This window comes from Dipodomys ordii, unplaced genomic scaffold, assembly GCF_000151885.1.
Source record: "Dipodomys ordii isolate 6190 unplaced genomic scaffold, Dord_2.0 Scaffold86, whole genome shotgun sequence".
Classification (NCBI taxonomy): domain Eukaryota; kingdom Metazoa; phylum Chordata; class Mammalia; order Rodentia; family Heteromyidae; genus Dipodomys; species Dipodomys ordii.
The window spans coordinates 5,221,611-5,241,802 of NW_012267302.1; the positions used below are offsets into that span (position 1 = coordinate 5,221,611).

Below are 20,192 nucleotides of genomic sequence, written 5' to 3' on the forward strand. Positions count from 1 at the left end.
GTGGGGCACTGAAACTGCACACATCCAGACTATGTGGCCGTGGGCTCTGGTCTGCTGACCTCTGCTTTAGAATGAGACAAAATCGCCATCCGCTCAAAGAGGTGAGGGAGAGAAACAGGCATAAGACAGCATTATAGAAAAGCATTATGTAACAAGAAGAGAAGATTTTTTTTTGGAGATGACATATATAGAGACTATTGAGGTGGGAAACATAACTATAAACATTGACTGGAAGCCAGGATCCAGTAGCTCATGCCTGTAATCCTAGCTACTCAGGAGGCTGAGATCTGAGGAGCAAGATGTAAAGCCAGCTTAGGGAGAAAAGTCTCTTATCTCCAATTAACTACCAAAAAAATCTGGAAGTAGAGCTGTGGCTCAAAGTGGTAGAATACCAGCCTTGAACAAAAAAAGCTAAGATAGATCCCCCAGGCTCTGAGTTCAAGCCCTAGTACTTGCACAAAAGAAGAGTAAAGGTGATTGAAACTGTAGTGTATAAAGCCTTCTGAAAGATCATGTTACTATAACAACAGAAGGCTAAAGGTTATTCTGTCATGAGTGACCACTGGTGTTGAGAGACCAGCAGACCATGTTCATTTGTTGTCTTTGGCATCCTCAGTAGCTAACAGTGTTCTGACTATTGGTAATTTAGAATTCAGAAAAATCATGAATCCTAAGGGAGAGGGCAGTTCCTCCCCTCTTAGGAAAAAAAATAGAGAGCATAAAAGACAACAAGCTGATATTAAAGGACAAACCTCAGGCTGGGAAGGTGGCTCAGTAGTAGAGCGCTTGCCTTGCATGCATGAGGCCCTGGCTTCAATTCCTCAGCACCACATAAGCAAAAAGAAAAAAGCCGGAAGTGGTGCTGTGGCTCAAGTGGAAGAGTGCTAACCTTGAGCTGAAGAGCTGAGGGACAGCACCCAGGCCCAGAGTTCAGGCCCCATGACTGACAAAAATAAAATAAAAGACAAACCTGTAAGAATCTTCTAGACTTTATTTCCAGTTCCTATCCTAGAAGTACACACTGATCTACAATGTTTCTATACTCCCATGGTAGTTAGACTGGTGCTAGATCCTAGGGTTGTCCAAGGGAAATGGGCAAATGCCAGTACGTGCAGAAACTCGCCTCTCCTGAAGGCAGAGAACTCTTCCTGGAGCAACCAGAAGCCACTGAGCATCTGCAAATGAAACTGTCCAAACACTGGCCACACCAGGACTAACTTCTAAGTTCCCAGAAAACACATCCATCTCAACCAGTGTCTCTTTCCCTGTTCTGAGACTCTCTAGAATGTTCAGTCTTTAACTGCCCATGGCCTACTTTGATGACCACACAGTGAGGAGGAATGGCTTGAGAATCTACACATAGTCAGAAAAAAGGCCAGAAGAGTCTTCCTAAGTGACTCACATCTTCATCTCCTAGCTGCTATCTGTAAGGAAGCAGGATTCCTACAACAAACTCCTGACAATTTCACACTCATGTGCCAAGACTCCCAGACCTGGCCAACCGCAGAGTCTTCATCTCTGTCTCCATTTCTGGAATCTCCCATCTTTTCACTTCTGGTCTCTTCTCTGCAGTTTGTTCTACCACCCTTTCCAATAACATGGTGTAGGCTTTTGTCTCTGAAGCGTCCCTGTGAGGTGTGTGCTCTCAGTTGGATGCGTTAAAAACCAACCATGGAAACACACAGACCTGCAGTGAAGAAAGGCCAGCTCAGTGCTAACCACTGTGGAGAGCAACTCAGGGACATTCAAAGGTCAGAGGGCCTCTTGGTGCAGGCAGAGAGAAATCTAAGAGCAATCAAGAAGACACATGGCCTCTTCCCTGTCTTGAGCAGAATCCACAAGTGACACTTATCATTAATTATACCTCTTTCCTCCTATGGGACTACCATATAGCCTGCCTTGCGCAATGCGCCATCCCAACCCACAAGACTATAACCAGGTCTACTGAAATTAGTAAAAATAAATAAATTAATAAAACTGTTAATATCTCAAGTCCTCCGTTTTTCTAAATATTCCATATGTGGTGGAATCCCTACTACTCTTGACTTGAAAACAAAGTAGATCTTTGCCACTCTGATAGTTTGGTTTTCTCCCTTGGCACATTCTTTCTAGATTTTCTTCCCCAAGATTTACCCTTTACAAGGAATACTGACTTGACCTGCTAATAGATACTTTTCAGGTTTTGCCCCTGTTTCTCAATATGATTCCCTCTCTTCATCTTCTTGTACTCAGCTCAATGTGTTGATGTACACACATTCTATGGTAAGCTGCTTAGAAAGCTTCGGGAAACTTCATGGATCTCAGATCAGTCTGCTTCTAGCATACTGCCTACTCTTGCATGGTTGAGAGTCCTTTCATTTATTTATTATCTTACTCATCAAACATTTACTGAACTGGAATCCTTCTGGCCATTTCTCACTTAGTATTCTTGCCAATACATGCATGCTATCCAAGGATGCCAGCCTACTACATTTCTGACATTGGAGAGAAGGAAAGATGCCTCCAGACCTATTATTGACTGAATGTGATCTAATGGTTCCAGCTCAAGGGAGCTGATGTTGGCCAAAAAACAGAGGTCAATGAAATGTTCCAGCCTGGACCTGGAGGCTTCTTACTTCATATAAAAGTCTCTCAGGGCAACTGGTCATCCCTGTAGCAGATCTGCTTCCAACTATACTGCTCTGTGCTTGTTGGTTTCTCTTCCATCATCCTAGGGACCCTGGGTGATACTCAACTTTTCCTCATGAAGGAAACAGGACAGATGCTTTCCAGTTGGTAAGAAGGATCCAAGGACATCTTGTCTTGTTATTTTGCTTGGATGTGAGAAGATAGTTCCTCTTAAATATGGCCAAATGAGAGGGTCACAAAAGAAAGGTGACTCTTGTGAACCCATTAGAAAGAAGATCTTAGAACAAACATCTCTGGGCATGATTAGCAATCTCCCTCCAAACCAAGCACTCTCCAACTATTTACAAAGTCATTCCCTCTGTGGTTTCTGAAATGAGTCTGGTCTGACAATAACCAGGTTAGATTAGGAAAGCAGAACTCTTCTAAGCAAGATGGAGGATGCCCTGATTAAGTAACTCAACATGTTGCTTTGGGAGAAAGCCTTCAAGGAAGAGGAGAGCCCAGCTCATTGGCTGAGTGCTTTTTGCCACATTTCACTTCCAGACATTAGTGTTGGCAGCAGGCACACCCTATCACTACGGGGAGACCCAGGACTCAAATACTTTTCCTTCCATGCTGTTTTAATGCCTCTGTGGGTTGATGATGTACGCAAATGCTATAGTCACGAATGCTGACATAGAAACACCACGAACACAGACAAAGGTCTCACGCACAAAGAAACAGAATAGAAAAGAAAATTGTGCTATGGTACTTAGAAATGCCACATGACTTCCAAAGGTTTTGTGTGGCAGTACTTCACAGGAAATGTGTTTTGTATTGCCACTGGAGTGGGATAAGTGGTTGAAAACTACAGTGGATTTTCAATGAATGGGATATGAAGTACTTATGTGTGGTTTTTTTTTTTTCCCTTCCATAGATGGAAAAAGACATGCTGTCTCCCTCAAAAAGACGGGAGGAGAGAAGTCTTATTACCATACATGGGGATTAGAAAAAATAATTCCCATGAGCTGTAACTAAAGCTACCACATGTATTTAGTGCCAGGACCCTCAGAACTGGTCCCATGTTGGCAATGCCTTTTGTGTCTGTGGCTCAGTCTGGGCCCATATTCTCTCACACCAGTGGTTGAAGCTGAACCTACTCAAGATGTGAGTTATTCCACTTGGGAAGATATTGAGAGAAGAATAAGAAATTCTGGGGAAGAAAGACAAATGGGTGGAGTAGATTCTCCAGACCAGTGGTCATGAAAATAGCTGAAGAGGTCTCCAGTCCTGGCTCACAGATAAGTAAATCTTCCTCCAGTAATAATAAGAAAAACAACAGCTCTACTGAGCCTACGCAGAATTCACAATGGCTACTGGTCAGCTGGAGAGAGTTAGGCTCATGAAATTCAACTAATAGAATTCAACTGTTTCAGGGCCACGAATTCAACTTTCTTTGAAAAGTCTGCAACTTCTTGGACTTGCCTTTGGATAAAGCACTTCAGCTGCAAGGTCCCAGAGCCGGGGAGACCGCGTATCCTCTTCTAAAAGCTTCTCCAAGCAGCTGGTCTTCCCTCCTCCTGTCACAGCTTTGCTCTCTGTCTTCTCCTCCCTGAAAGCTCCCCCAGCCTCCTAATCATTGCTGGCCTCTTCTTCATGGTGGTGACTTTCAGTAGTCCCAAAACAAAGCTACTGTGATTCATGTCCCTGATCAAACTGCTCAAATGTTTTCTGTTATATGACAGATGAAGAACAAAAGCCTTGGCCTAGCCTAGCATAGAGCCCCGATTTTACCCCCAGGAAGAGGGCTCCTTTCCCTGTACTCTCTCCTAGGCTCCAGCCTCACTGGGGTGACAAGCTGCCTCCAGTTTGTGTCTCCTCGAGTCTTTTCCTTCTTCCCAGTTGACATATCAATCTTAGTCAACTGAATGGGGCACCGATGTCATCCTAATTCATCAGGAGGCTGGGATCTGAGGCTCCAGGTTCAAAGTCAGCCCAGGCAGAAAAGTCTGTGAGATTCTTATCTCCAATTAATAAGCAAAAGGTTAAAAGGAGAGGTATGGCTCAAGTGGTAGAGCACCAATCTTAAGCAAAAAAAAAAAAGCTAAAGGACAGTAACAAGCACCTGAGTTAAAGCCCAAGTACCATCACACACAGAGAAATAATCCTACTGGAATTATACCAGTCCCTAAATGTTTCAATGGATCTCACAGGAGGTGAAGCCACACAAACAGTTTCCTAACCCCAGATCTACCACTTCCTCCCTTAACAAGTCATTCAAGGCCTCGGCCATATCTGCCTCATGTGCAAATGTGCCTTTTTACACAGGCTTCGGTTTACAGAGCCTGCAAGTGCTCAGTACTACCAAATAGTAGAGGTTGAATTAATCAGTATCCTGTCAAAGGCATGGAGTCACAACGTTATGTGTGTTCAATTAAAAAATGGTACACACCTCCTTGCTCTGCTGACAGAGCGCCTTGCACATGGCAAAGAAGACATTACACAAAGCCTTAATAGGAATCCAGGTTAGCCAACTGGCCATTCCTAGTTCCTCATATGAACAAATCTCTGGTTGGCATGCACAATAATTAGAGATCTGTTTGGCCCATGGCCCTAGTAGCTCGTGTAAGATATAAACATTAACCATACCTTAAAAGGGGAAAGCAATTTCATACACACACACACACAATCTAAGTATGCTTCCTCTTTGTCTCTTCTCATGAATGAACAAGACCTGTTTATAATTTCTACATCCATCCAATCCCCAAAATACTTTCCACTCAGCCATTAAATACGCCAAAGCTTAATTGGGATCTTTTTTCTGTGGGCATACAGGCAAATATTCCACTTTTACTTGGGCCAGATGACAATGGTCCATCTTAGATAAAGGAAGTATGCAGCTGAAATGATGGGTACCCAAGGAAGCAGGGTAGAGACCGGAGGTACCACACCTCCAATGGCTGGTTCCAGTCCGGATGGGACTGGAAGGCAGGTTAGAGTGACATTATCAGTCTCATACTAATTTGAGACAATGCTCAAACACATCACAGCAAATTAGCTGCAGACACACAATCGCAATCAACTCAGGGGGCTATCCTGAATATAGGCCGGGGGGATTCCTAAGCTCCACAGCTGCACATTCCCACAGATGTTTCTAAAAGCCTCTTCCCAGAGGCCCATTTAGAGAGAAATTAAATGCAACTTTGACTTAATTAACGTTTTAAATGATAATGAATACAATGTAGATTCATCGGAGGCATTTACATTGTGTTGTAAAATTGATAAAAATTTAATAACTCTTTGTTAATAAGTTATGTCTCCCCAGACTCATAAAGCCTAAGGCGCTGGTGACTCCAGACTGGGCCTAATGTAGGTTTCCTGGTGCAGGTGGAGGAGGGAGGCAGAAGATGGACTTGACATTTGCTCCAAGCCTGCTCTAATTCAAACCTCTGCTTGTTCATCAGTACTTTATTTCATACGGTAAAGGTCAGGATTTGGGCTCAAGGCAGAGCCTTGACAAGAAAGCTCAAGTGGAAGGCAGTCTGGCCCTGGCATCTGTCACCTGAGATTGTGGGGGAGGAGGGGAGATGGAGTGCTAACTGGCCACATCTGTCCTCCACCACGGAGGTAGGAGGGAGGACCCCTCGCCTGGTGGTAGGAGCTGTCAGGATGAGTCTCCTGACAACCAGCCACTGTCCTAAAATGAAAATGCAAACATAATCTCCATGTCACCTTTCATAAGGACCTCTGCCCAGAGTACATGTGGCATGCCAACGTCTTTTCTGGTTCATCTTTAAAGAGCCAAGACATTTTTATAGCATCATAATCCTAGAAAGTGGGGTGTCTAAGAGGGAGGGTACTCACAAAGGGCCCTCTTCCCTCCTTCCAACCTTCGCTCTTCTTATCTTACAGTTCTGTTTTGAAGGATATCTTTCTGAGGACGTTTTAGTCTACCATTCCCTTAGTTTCTACCTACATGCACTCCATTGTCATAGTCTATTTAATTTAAGGGATTCAGCAATACTTTTGGGGCGGGGTAAGGGGTGAAGGTACAACAAAGCCCCTAAATACAAACTGAATACTTTCCCTGACATGAGACTGCAGAAAACAGATATTTGTTCTGAATGAAAACGGGGCTTATCTGGTATTCTCTAGAGACAATCAACTTAAAGGATTTTTCTCAAAGGAAATTTTGTGCTAGAATGTTTATAAACAAACAAACAAAAACCTGGCTCAATGCTGATTTAGAAAGCTGACTAGTGTATATGTAGACCCGATGCCCATCAGAAGGCATATTTTTAACCAGACCACTGTTCCGTGGGCCTACCAGAGATCAAGTCTTGCATGAGACCCTACTAAAGGCTCCTCCTGGGGATATTATTCATTTCAGTTATATGGGATGACTAAATGGTGGACCAGACCCATTTGCCTTTCTGCTTTCCTTTCCTGCAATAAAATAATAGCAAATCAAGATTCACAAACTCAGGCTGACTAAAAAGAGTCAAATGAAATCTCCTTTAGTGTTTGAAATAAAGATGTAGCCAGGATGGTGACAAAGAAAGGGAGGGGAAAAGAGACAGGGAGTCAGAGATTCACACCGGCAGGGCTGAGATGAAAAAAATGGCAAACTAGAAATTCAGATGCAGGGACTTCAAAGCAACCAAACCCATCTCCCCAGGCCCCCCACAAAAAAAATGGTAGAAAAAGAGGCTGGCCAATAGGCACCAAGTTTCAGTCAGGAGGAATCAGTTCTGGTGTTCTGTTGTATAGTAGGGTGACTACTAGTGTATATTTCAAAATAACTACAGGACAGCATTTTGTATATCTCACTACAAAGAAATAAATGATCTACTACTGAAGTAATATGATGGATATGCTAATTAACCTTCTTTGATCCATATACATAGACACAAAGGCAAAACTCACATTTGTACCTTATGTATTTGTGACACTGTATGCAAATTTCAAATTTTTAGGTAACTAACATTAAAATTGACCAGTGTTATCTGGGCCTGGGGCCCATGCCTGTCATCTTAGCTACTCAGAAGGTTGAGATCTGAGGATTGTGGTTCGTAAGCCAGCCCAGGTAGGAAAGTCCATGAAACTCTTATCTCCAATTAACTATGCAGAAAAAGTAAAACCCAGAAGTGATGTGGTAGTTCAAGTGGAAGAGTGCTGGCCTTCAGCAAAAGACAGTGCCAGGGACAGTGCCCAGGCCCTGAGTTCGAACCCCAGGACAAGCAAAAAATAAATAAAAATAAAAAATTAACGAGTGCTAAGAATCTTTCTTTTCTCTTTCCTTTACCTACTACTGTGCAGTAGTGGAAGGAAGATGTACTTGTTAGTTTCCAAGATGCAGAAGTAATATAAATAAAATTTAGGATTGAGTAGTCTGATTAGGTCCCCAAACTATACATAAAAGGAATGAGGTAATTACAGGCTGCTGATCTTTAAATGAGGTGTATTAAATCTCTTCTTTCACAGGCATGGGAGACTCTCAGTGTAGGTGTGTCCCGTGATGGGCTTTTTTTTTTTTTCCTCTAAACCTGTTTCCATCCTTGCCCTAGTGCCTGTTTTTATGTTCTTCAAAATGCCATTAGTTCATTGAAGTGACTTTAGTTCTATTGGCAATGTTAATTCTCTGCCCATACAAACCAAAGGCCACTCGGGATAAGCTGATTTTTTTTTTATTATCTGACAAGTCTCAAGTGCTTTGGATATGTCTCTCTGCCTTTAACCTAACTGTATTAGACTCTGCCTCTCAGTTTAAGCATCCTAGCTGAATGCCTCCTTGTGTTACATTTATATCCTAAATAAAAGTCTTGTACAATTTAAAGTTAGGTGATAGTAGTTTGCAAATTCTGTATGTAATCGTGCAGGTTTAAGCCATTAGTAAATTGCAAAGTGGGCATGAGTGCCTATGTACTTGAGCTCCAAGTAGTTCCAAGTTCAAGTACAAAGACCTGTTTCTCTTCTACCACACCATTAATTTGCTTGTAACCAGCACTGCTGACAGCCTGAGACCAGAACTGCATCAGGCAGGTCTCAGCAGGTCTGAGTCAATATGGTCCTAGCTTGTCACTGCATCATAATTTTACTTGTCTCTTTCTATTATATCCAGTCATTAGATATTAGGCAAGAACTAAAAGCACAGGAATAAACTTCCAAAGAGAGACAAGGTGCATTTCACAAAATGGTACCAGGAATAGTGAAACTGATCACAATTTACACCTATATGGATGTGTGCTATGTTGCTCAGTATTTATTTCTTACACTAGATAGTGCTAGAACACTACATTTTTTGTGTAAACAAGCTACTATTTGTAAAAAAAAAATCTGGGTCATGTACCATTCTGGTATCTTCTTTTTTAAAAAAAATGATGGAATTGTGTCTTGAACTCAATGCCTGGGCACTGTCCCTTAGCTTTGTTGCCAAAGAGGGTACTGTATCAATTGAGCCCAAGCTCCACTTCTGGCTTTTTGCTGGTTAATTGGAGTTAAGAGTCGCATTGGCTTTCCTGCCTGAACTATCTACCTCCAAGTTATGATCCTCAGATCTCTGCCTCTGGAGTAAGTAGGATTACTGGCAAGAGCCACTTTACACAGCTCTCCCCTAGTATCTTTTATGAGAGTGTAGACTCCTGTCCAAGATGATCCAAAGCAGAGATAAAGATCAAGGCAATTAGAAAATGATGATAACAGGCTCTGATATTGAGCAATTCCTTCCTACCCACACTAAAATAGCCTTGCACTATTTTTAATAATATTAAATATATTATTTTACTTAAATGTATGTTAAATAATTGATTAAACAATATTAAGATTTTTAAATAATATTAAAAGTTTTGATCACTGTCTTTTCTGACACTTGCTTTTCACGTTGTTTGCTTGTTTATTTGGGGGATAGTTTCTAAAGGAGTTCTCCCACTTTGAAGGTCTTTACACTTTGAAGGTCTTTACACTCTGGCCTACCATCTCCTTATGAGTTCGATAGAAGGAGATACCTGGCCCCTTCGCATGAGACTCAACAATAACTGGTCCTAGGTCATGGGCCATACCTCTGACGAGTGAGGTGTGAAATCAGAGGGGAGGATGTGGGCACTGTTAGAAGGCATATTTATAAAATAACGTGAACACTTTTTAATACGTTCCTACTCCTCTGGGAACCAGCTACTTCTTCTCTTCCCACTAGTAATGGCACTTTATGTTTCAGTTTAATGTCCCTTGAAAAACGGAAATGTTTCCCCTTTTAAGAAATTTAAGAAGAAAAAAGAAAAGCAGAGTGAGAGAGGAAGACTAAGAGAGAAACAAATTAGGGTGCCTCCAAAGCACACTGGATCAACTGGGAACCAGCGACCAAAGAAAGCTCCATCATAGTATAATGACCTTTAATGAGTATCTTGGGAAACAATACCGCCTCAGCATAAAAGACAAAGGGCAAAACCCATCATGGCTCTGCTGACACTAATTCAAAATGATTTTCAGAACAACTAAAGAATGTAAGAGAAGTAATCTGATCCGCCCATCTGACCTCACTTTGATTTCAGGGCCCTTCTTCTGCCATTTCTAATTGTCAGACCCCTCTATATCTCACATCTGCTCATATTTAATGAAAAGCCCACTCTCACCGCTGCTCTTCGAGTCAACTCATTCTGTCAAATGGGTATCACCCAGCCCACCACCAGCGAGAAACCATCCAGGGATCAGCGTGGCGCTCTGCCAGTGGGGTTCAGCAAAGGCAGAGGCATGTTTTAATTGGAGAAGAAGGGCTTAGGCGGGCACATGAAGGGCCTCAAATTGGAATGGATTTTTCTAACTTATTATTAGCGGTCAAAGGTGAGTGGTCTCACACAGGGATGGATGAAGTCTGCTTTTGTTTGACGGAGTGATGACGGTGGGAAGAGAAGGAAACAGAGAAGGCAAGCCTCCCCCGCCCTGAGCTGTCACTACCAGTTAGGGCTCAACACACAGCCCAAAGCCCCAGGTTTCCATGACAGAGGCTGAAGGCAGAGACACAAAAGGAGAAGAAAGTCCTGTGCAGAATGTTTCTGACAGGACAGGAAAATCCCAACCCAAGTGTTTCTTCTCTTGGTCTCCACCACTGCTTGGATTCAGTTGTAGAGTGGAGAAGTCCCTCTATGGCTTCTCTAGAGTTAAACGGAAATCACACACACTGGACATCATGGGGACACAGACTGTGCTGCAACTGGTATGGTTGGCCCGTGCTAGGACATGAGCTTAGTGCTACGCCAACATGGCTCCTCCTTTTGTTCCACTGAATCTGAGACCCAAGGATTAGAAGCTAATTGGTTACTTGAGAATAGAAGTTCTGCCTTAGGCAGAAGAGGGTTGGCAGTTACATGCACCACTGACAATCAAAGTGAAGTGGCCCAATGGTACCCTATTGTCTTCTTCCTCAGCATCTCTCTTTGAACCTGATGACTTGCCAGACCTCATGAGATTCTCTGTGCAGCTATGACCTGGCTCATCTGCAGAGTAGCATATGAATGAGAAAGAACGATTGCAGGGAAATAAAGGGAGAAGGACTCATACTGTGGCCTTCTTAAGAAAGACTTCATAGGATGCTTCCTTTCCAATATTTTAGGCAAATGTGGTTGGTGCTCCCTTAATCCCTCCCCATGCAACCTCCATTATTATTGCTTTCAGGTCAATATCGTCCCTTGGAATTATTCTAGAGAACTAGAAAATCATAAATGAGAGGATGGTTTTCTGGTCCTAGAATGACCTTTTCCAAATGCCTCCAATACAGCGCAATGCACAGATCCCGCCTCAGATTGGAGTTACAAGTTGGAACAATAGAAAGCACGGAGCCTGGCTCACCATTCTGGTGTGTGAAGCGAAGGTGGAGCTCCCTTACCCAGTAAGTTCCTGTGTATTACCACTACACTAACTGGGACCAGTGCACAAACTGGGACTACCTTCCACACTGGCACACATGAGTCAAGAATGTTTGTCTCCATGGGAATACATTCTCAAGAACAGAGCACACTTCTTCCTACTTGTGGTGGATGGAAAAATAAGCTTTACGAATGGTAAAGCTTATGTCAGTTAGAGGATGAATGGCAATATGGCCATTGGTGAATGTGTTAGGTTCTTTAAAAACTGGAAGAGATGAAGGTAGAATGAATAATGGTCTCCAATCAAGGTCCTAATCATACTTGAACACGGCATTCAAGTCCCCAAACAGAGCATGACCTTTTCCACATGTGAATGAGGATATACAGACCAGCATCCCAAGGTGAAGCTCTCAGTAACATCACCCATGAGCAGTACAGCAAAGCAGCAAAGGCTGTGGTGACCATGGGGATGAAGGCAGGCTTGGGAATCTGGCTCAGCCTCACCCACAACCAGCTGCTAGATGACTCAAGGCTCCCTAACATCACTGAACTTGCAAGAAGATTAAAGAAAAAAGAACCCGAAACAAAACCCAGAGATTCGGGACTGTTTTTCTTTTTAACTTGTTACTTAGACTCACAATTGCTGCAATATCTTAGCTAAATACAGCTATATTCTTGAAAGAGAAACTATATTAATGGAATCATCCTTCGAATTAGTCATCTCTTTAAGGGAAAACTCTAGAACCTTCGCAGGTTGTTGGATTTTCCGCTGGGTACTAAATGGATCACACTGTAATCCTAGCTACTCAGGAGGCTGAGATCTGACGGTTGAAGTTCAAAGCAAGCCTGGGGAAGAAAAGACCATGAAACTCCCATTAACTAGCAAAAAGCCAGAAGCGGAGCTGTAGCTCAAGTAGTAGAGTGTCAACCTTGAGTGAAAAAGCTAAGCAAGAGTGTGAAGCTCTGAGTTCAAGCCTCAGCACTGTCAATAAATAAATAAATAAACAAATACTCATTTCTAAAGCATAAGATAAAGTCTGGGACTGGGGGAATGGGATGTAATTAGAAAGACAGAAGAAGAAAAAAGAAAGAAAGAGAAAGAGAGAAAAAGAAGGAAGAAAGGAAGCTAGAGATACTCAGATAGATTGACAGATCAATAGACAGATGGATAGTTACTAACATATATGCATCTAAACCCTGTTCTGCTTTGGAATGCCAGGGCTATCTTGGTCTCCATATCAATCCAACCCAATTTATAGCCATCTCCAAGATATAAAGATATACATTTTCACTTACTTCTCTATACATCTAGTATTTACTATGGCTGTCTATTATACTTTCCCTTCTGACTTAGCCAAGAGAAAAGAAGAATAGCAGCAGATTGTTCTATCGAGTTTGTTCCATGATTTTCAGAAGTACAGTAAAGTCAGCAAGATCCGAAGGGCGACCTTCCTCCACATGTACACAGAGACACAGGCAGCCAGGGACAACACATCACCACATAAAACGATCACATGGGGAAGAAACACCAGCCCGACACACTCACGGGACCACAGGACACAACACCCACGGGACTGACCACAGACAACACGGACACAGAACTGTGTATGTTGAGATTAAACTTACAGGCACGGAAAGTGGTGGAGCAATCATTCACAGAGACAGAAGAAAGTGGGAAGGCTCTTTCAAGGGTGTCCACGTTACCACGCACACGGCCTGACATGCACGAGCAGTCACGCTCAGAACGTCCGCAATCAAAACAACATGCCCGTCTCATTCTCTTGTAGATAGACATCTTGGCTATAACCACGTGGTTGGATGGGAGGAGAGGAAGAGCGGCAGTTAATGGCAAGGTCACACACAGCAAGGTAGCTGCAAGGGACGCTGGAGGGATTTAACACAGGTCTTAGTTCACATTAACAGTCTTGACCCAGAAAAAAATAAATGCAGAGTGATTCTTGGTAACACTTTGGTTGTACATCCAAAAAAAAAGAAGAAAAAGAAAAGCAGTGAAAATATAAATTGCCTTTATCATCCCCCAAGGTTGCTGCATATTAGTTTTTTCTCTTTCTTTCTCTTTGGTGGAGCAGTAACCGTAGGAAGAGGGCATGGCTAAATACATCTGGGCTCGTGAATGAAAATGTTAAGAAATTATAAACAGCAAAAAAGTAACCAACACGACCCCACCTGGTACAAGTAATGAGGGAGACAACAGGTAATCAATTCAGTAATTGCTTATTTGGTATGATATAAATGGTTCTTGCAAGATGCAAACATATCTAATCCATAGGCTTTCCACATTTCCATCCATTTCTAGGCATCAGGCAGAGTCTGAGACAAACTTTCACCAAATTAAATGTGAAATGACTATGTGTTAATACGGAATCTGAGAAGGCCTTTGCTGAACTTCCCAGGAGCGAGTTTACATGATAGCTACAGGAATTTAAATTTACTCTTGACAGAACAAATATCCAAATCTGTCCATATAAGAAATGCAGCTACTCAGGGCAAACGCTGCATAGTTGACATTAAAGGAAGTTCACAAATAAGAAATAACCAAAAGTATATGAGACATTGGTCTACTGGAATGTGTTTAGCTACTCATGGGTGCATTTTCTGCTTAAAGCTAAATCTGAGATTTACATATGCCTGTCTGTCCCCACACACACATCAAAAATTCAGAAAGCAATTAGTGTATTGATCAATTGTATTTTTTTTCTTCTACAGGAAAACAGTGGCCAAGATAAATACAAAATGACAAAATAGGAAATCAGAGACTAGGGAAATATTTAATTGATATTTGCCCGCTCCCTTGATGGCTCTTGGGAAGGGATATGGTAGATGGTTCTGGGCTGCCTTGGGATCCCTCCCACAGGCTGACCTGCAAAAGTTGCTGCAGGTACTGTGGTTGTTTCCACTGGGCCTTCACTTCTACCCTTCAAGCCAATTTATATTTCAATACCAGAGAAGCTTTCTGTATATTTTGATGCTACAACAGGCAAACATGTTTATCACTTAGCATGAACCCACAAGGTGGGAGAAGAATCCGTTATTTATTCCAAGCACAACAGCCAAACAGTGAACTCCAAACTGGATAGGTATAATCCCTTGTGTCCATACCTTTCATATGGAAACTCAGCTTTCACCCTCTTTCTTTGCCCTTTGTAGAGAATGGTTGCCCTCTAATTTTAAAATACAGCTTGTGGTTTTGCCCTCTTTGAAGGTTACAGTCACAAGGAAAGGGGTTTAAATCTCTCAAATGGGTCAAGTCCTGTTCTAAGACCTTTATATGACTCGCCATCCAGTATATTTGTCAAGCAAAGGTAACGTTATGAATGTGAAGAACAGGCACTGGGGGAGATGGAGAGAACTTTTCAGTAGCATCTGCATTCCTGTGAACTTGGCTCACATTTTTAGTGACAGGTTCTTTTAGCATCCTGAGGAGTTGAGATCATCGAGCAACCCCAGCCCTGTTCAATGCACAGTACACCATCCTTTCAGGCTTAGCTTTAAAACAAATCCCACTATAGCATTTGATTCAGAGGAATTTGGAATTTAAAAGGCATAGTTTTGAATGCCCAAACAAAGAAGAGTGGCTGAAATCATGAAACAGGAGTAGCAGGTAAAGAAAGATCCTCCAGTAAAGACATGAAAATATTAAAAACAAAGGAATCCGGATCTGGTACACAAGTTAGAAAAGCGATGTTTTGTTTTTCTTTCCTTAGTTCTTGGACTGGAAATATTGATTTGTTATTTATACAGAGGAGAGAAAAAATGAGGATGATATTTTGTTTCCTTGCAGATAAGTTGTTTTGAAAAAAAAATTTTAATCAAATGCTGTAGTGGAAGAGCAGCCCATCAAACTCAGAAATGCTATGCTTCTCGTTAGCAACAGTCCCTGGTTTGCATTTCCATACTGGCATTTTAGGTTCATGCACAATAATGAAATCTGACACACTGATGAGGAGCGTTCTCATATATATATATATATATATATATACATATATACACACATTTATATATATATATATGTACAGTCATTAAGATAGAAATTCTTTAAAGTATTTGATCAGAGGTAATCGCATCATGAGTGATTTTAAACCTCTTAACTTTGTAAGAGTTCAGAAAGAAACAGAACATCAAACTCAGTGGCTCTCAGGGACTGTTTGCAACTGTCATGGTTGGCTGTTCCAGAGACCATGCAATTGTTCTAAAATTTCATATTTTTAACATGCAGGAACAGGCTGAAACTGGTAATCAAAGCAGCAAAAAAAAGCAACAACAAAACCAAACCACACCATTTGCTATAAGAAGATTAACTGTTAATTATAAGCAGTCACATTCCAAAGCAGCACATACATAAAAAGGAAAACATGCTATTACTCGTCATTCCTTCTGAGTCAGTTTTACATTCACACCAAATGCAAATTAGAAATCTCAAAAGACAAACCACACACACACACACACACACACACACACATACACACACACACACACACACACATAACACACCAGCAAGAATGATCAATGAGAGGCTCAAAGACAAGACAGAAACAGTTAAAAAAATGATTGAGCCCCATATGTTGACAAACCTTCATGAAACACAATGGCTAAACCAAGGTCCACCAGTTTGTAGGGTGACTCCTTCTCTACTTCTGGAAGAATCCATGTGCGTTGACCCTTTCTCCCACATTGGTGTCTTCCCTATAGGCATTTCCAGGCCTACTTTCTTAAAGGGGAAGGCTAACTGACCTTCCTCTTGTGGAGTGGTCCATCAGGCTTGAAGGATAATATGTGCCAGCTAAAAAGAGATTTCCTTTCGGAAATGGTTCAAGTCACAGACAAACCCTTTAATTAAGAACTTCATCTCCCTCTCCAATGGTAGGTATTTCAGAGTATGTAGATATTCTATGTTTAAAATTATATATACTACTGAATTGAAATGTAAAATTGGTTAACATGATATGGCCATGCTCCTAATTTGGGATTACTTCAACTCTTCTAGGCTTCCCACTCCTTCCATTTCATGGATATTTGGCATCAATAGTATTTTATTGGTGACTTTTGCCTTTTCTAGAAATGATCTGGGTTAGAAGATTAATTTAGGCATCAGAGAGAGAGAGTAACTTAAAACTCTCAAGTTTAGGTAGCAAAACAGCCAGTTGGAAAGTTTTGCTATTTATTTAAAAAGGAAGTCAGTCTCTTATCTATTCTCTGGCCACACAAAGCACTCTCTCTTTGTCCCTGTTGGTTTTTGCTATTTTTTCCCCTTAGTAGTTATTCATGCTCTCTACCCAAATGCCAATCCTTGGAGAAAGATTTTCCAAGGGATTTCAATGGCAATGCAAAGTAGATCTATGAGGACATCTAGTGGACTGGAGTGGGATTGCAGCTGAACAACATGATCATCAACCTGAACTTGCTGGGCTTTCTCTGAAGGGAGCAACCAAAGAGCCTTACTGTCCTCTCAGAATCGCAACGTGGACAGTGTCATTTCAATTCAGTGGCTGTTCCAATATATAACAGATGTTTGTGGTCAGAAGGGACAAAGGGAGGAGAGGTCTTAAGAGATAATCTTAGCGTAATCAATAATAGCATCTTACAAACTCATTCTTTTCTGCTGTACCAGCTGACCATGTCTTCACAAGGCCCTGCTGTAGCTTCCTGAGACTGAGAACAGACAAGAGTACATAGCTGCAGGTGCGAAGCCTGCAGCTAATTGTCATTCTGTCTTAGGGCTCTTATAACTGTATGCTCAATTAATTGCCACCTGTAGGCCAACTTAACTCTGAGAAAGCAGAAATATAAGCCTCCCAGGACTCTGTTTTCTCATTGGCACACATCATAAGGCTCTGGTTCCCAGAACAGTGCCACAGATTCAAAGAAGTTATGCAGTTGCCAAGAATTAAATTCTGGGTCTCACCTTCCTCCAAAAAACTATGCTTGAGCAGTTTCAAAATTTGAGAAAAAGCTCTTATGTGCGTCTTTCTTCACCACTATAAAATAGATATTCATCCAGTATTTCCATTATGACTTCCTTGTAGTATTTATAGCGATGAAATGAAAGTCTTTCCCTAATGGACACCATCAAAGGTATTTTAAACACTGATAAGATTTCTCAGACATGAGCTTGGACAACTGATTATTTTGTTCTATTTTCAGAGGTCATGGTCAGAAAAGATGAAGCCTGCTGCAGATGTACCACAGTTACCAGGGACAAACTGACAATCAGCAGTCAGACTCAGGTACTGTGCTGTTTAAACCCTGCTGAGTCTTTCCAAGCCAAGCCTGGAAAGAAAGGGAGAGCTGGAAGCTCTCCTTCCCTCTGCACCATCTGCCTCCAGAAGCAGCAACCAAATGGCCAGCCAATTTGCAATTGTAGAATGTTAATTTCCAGGGTGGATTGGAAGGGGCAGGAAAAGCAGTCCTGGACAGAGAGATCCAGGTAGAAGCTTTCCAAGTATGGGGAGAGAAATATTTTAGGTATCAAATGGAGCAAATTCAAGGGAAAGGGGGGGCAAATATCTGCCATTCAATCAATAGACACTTTTCAGATCACAATCTCACTTTTAAAATCATCCTAGTGAGGGAAACATCATTTCCAATCATGAAACCAAAAACCAAAATTATAAGCAAACATTTCCACAGGAGAGGATTGCATCAAGGTTTAAGTTTGAGGTGCTTGGTTTGATGTGACACTGAGCTTTGAAGAACATTGTTTCAGGTCCTATGAAGGAGGAATGATTTCTTCACTTAGGAAAAATTCCTCTTATTACCTTCTGAAGGAAGAAGAAAGGTCTTCCGGGCAAGTTTTCAAGAACAGTAAGAGAGGAAAAGACAAAGCTCATTAATATCAGCATCACAGAGCTTAAGAGCTGTTGATTCAGCCCTCAACACTCACATTGTAGCTGGGACAGGTAGAAAAATTTGACTGGAGTTATCTGTTGATTGAGATCACATTTCCCTGTAATTCTGAAGATGTGTTAAAAGTATGCAAAAATCTGCAGGTATAGAATAAGGCTCATGTCCTGGACCACGCTTAAAAACAATAAAATACTCTGTGGGAGGAGGGAGCCACCGAATTGATGTGGGAAAGCTTGCGTTGAAAAGAAGGTCAGTGTTTGCGTTTGTTTTTACATTGTCACTTTATACCTTCCAAACACTGCAAATCAGATGGCCAACACACTTCTTCTGCTGCAAAGAAATATAAGAGGGTTGAGGGCTGGAACATTCTTCTCCAAGTTCCAGAGCCGTCGGACTGACTGAGCTACAGACACGGTCTCATTTTGCCTTCATTGAACATTTATATTCATGAGCAAAGATCCAATACTGATGGCTATTGAGAGCAAGATGACCTTAAAAGCGCCTCTTCCACTGTCAGATCTGGTTGCGTGAAAAGGAACTCTGCGCTTCAAGTAAGTTAAGAGACCTGGAGACGTACAATGACCTGTTCAGACTGCCTGTTAGTGATATGAAGCAATCTCTTTGAACACAGATTTTCTTTCTTTAACAAATACACAAATCCTCCAAGATGTCTGTCTAATACTCATGGAGGAACTGGATAGTACTGACTAAAAAAAGGAAAAACATTATTGTAAAGCAAGAGAACCGCACAGACTGTAAGACATAATTACCATCATGGTAATACCTGTGTTCTGGAAAGTGGTTCAAGTCCTTACAGTCCTATAGGCAGGTAGCCAGTTAATTCTCTAGCAAGTACCTTCTTGTTAGAGAGGCACGTACACTGTAATGAACACATTCCTCTCTCTATGGAGTATTCTCTATGATTATATATAAAAATGTACATTTTTACATATAAAGTACTGGCACATGTCATATATATCTCACAACATAGGAATATATATGTAGCCGCCTACTCGGTATTTCCTTAAGGAAGGATGTCAAGCTCCATAGCCGGGGAGACCCAGCAGAATGCGTTAAGGGCAGGCATGATAGTGACTCTGATGGAGGAAGTATCTTGAGCTACAGTGGTAACTACTCCAGCCTCATCGGTGTCCCTTAAAAGCCCTGGGACAAGGCCTTCCAGAGAAACACACCGTTGTCAAGGTCTTATTTTCAAATGGAAAAATAAGACCACATTAGAAGCTCGCTGGAGGTGGGAAGTGGGTGGGGGCACGGGGAATGGGTTGGGAAGACTCTCCAGCGTTAGGCTGCTCTGCAGACTGGGGTAGGGCATGAGCGAGTAGGGGCATGATGTCACTACTACATGCAACATGAATACCAAAACTCAAATGAAACTGAAGCTGTACGGAAAATAAAAGAATTGTCTCCACTGGAGAAAGACAAAGGGGAAACTAGACTTCGGGCTACTGGGAACTGGTTTTACTCACAATAGATCACTACCAGTGTGCAGTTAAAATAGAGTAGGGGCCGAATTCCGAGGCAGCAAAGAGGGAAAAAAAATCAAAGATATGTCAATAATTAGAAGTTAAAAGAAAATTCCTACAAATACATCAGTCTAAACATGACTTGGCCCCTTGGGAGTCTACCCTTGGCAAATTTTCAGAGGCTGGGAGGGAAAATGTAAATCATTAGACCAGGTCTGTTACACAGGAAAAAAAAAAAAGAAAAAAGAAAATGGCTAATAAAATGGTAGGCTCTAAGAGCTTGCTCCTTGGCCAGACAGCTGAATTGGACTCAATTCCTGGATGGAGAGCTATGAATAAATGGAAAGAAATGCAAACGTTAAACTATACTACCACATGA

The 20,192-nt window shown here is 41.8% G+C and overlaps 1 protein-coding gene across 1 annotated transcript in view; it reads right to left on the reverse strand.

Annotated features, from left to right (window-relative positions):
• Kcnma1 (potassium channel, calcium activated large conductance subfamily M alpha, member 1) overlaps nt 1-20,192 on the reverse strand; it is a 697,588-nt gene that overhangs the window by 102,351 nt on the left and 575,045 nt on the right. Inside the window, exon 19 of the mRNA XM_013025679.1 lies at nt 19,817-19,825. Within this exon, the coding sequence (XP_012881133.1) occupies nt 19,817-19,825 (9 nt within the window). The remainder of the gene's footprint in view (nt 1-19,816; nt 19,826-20,192) is intronic.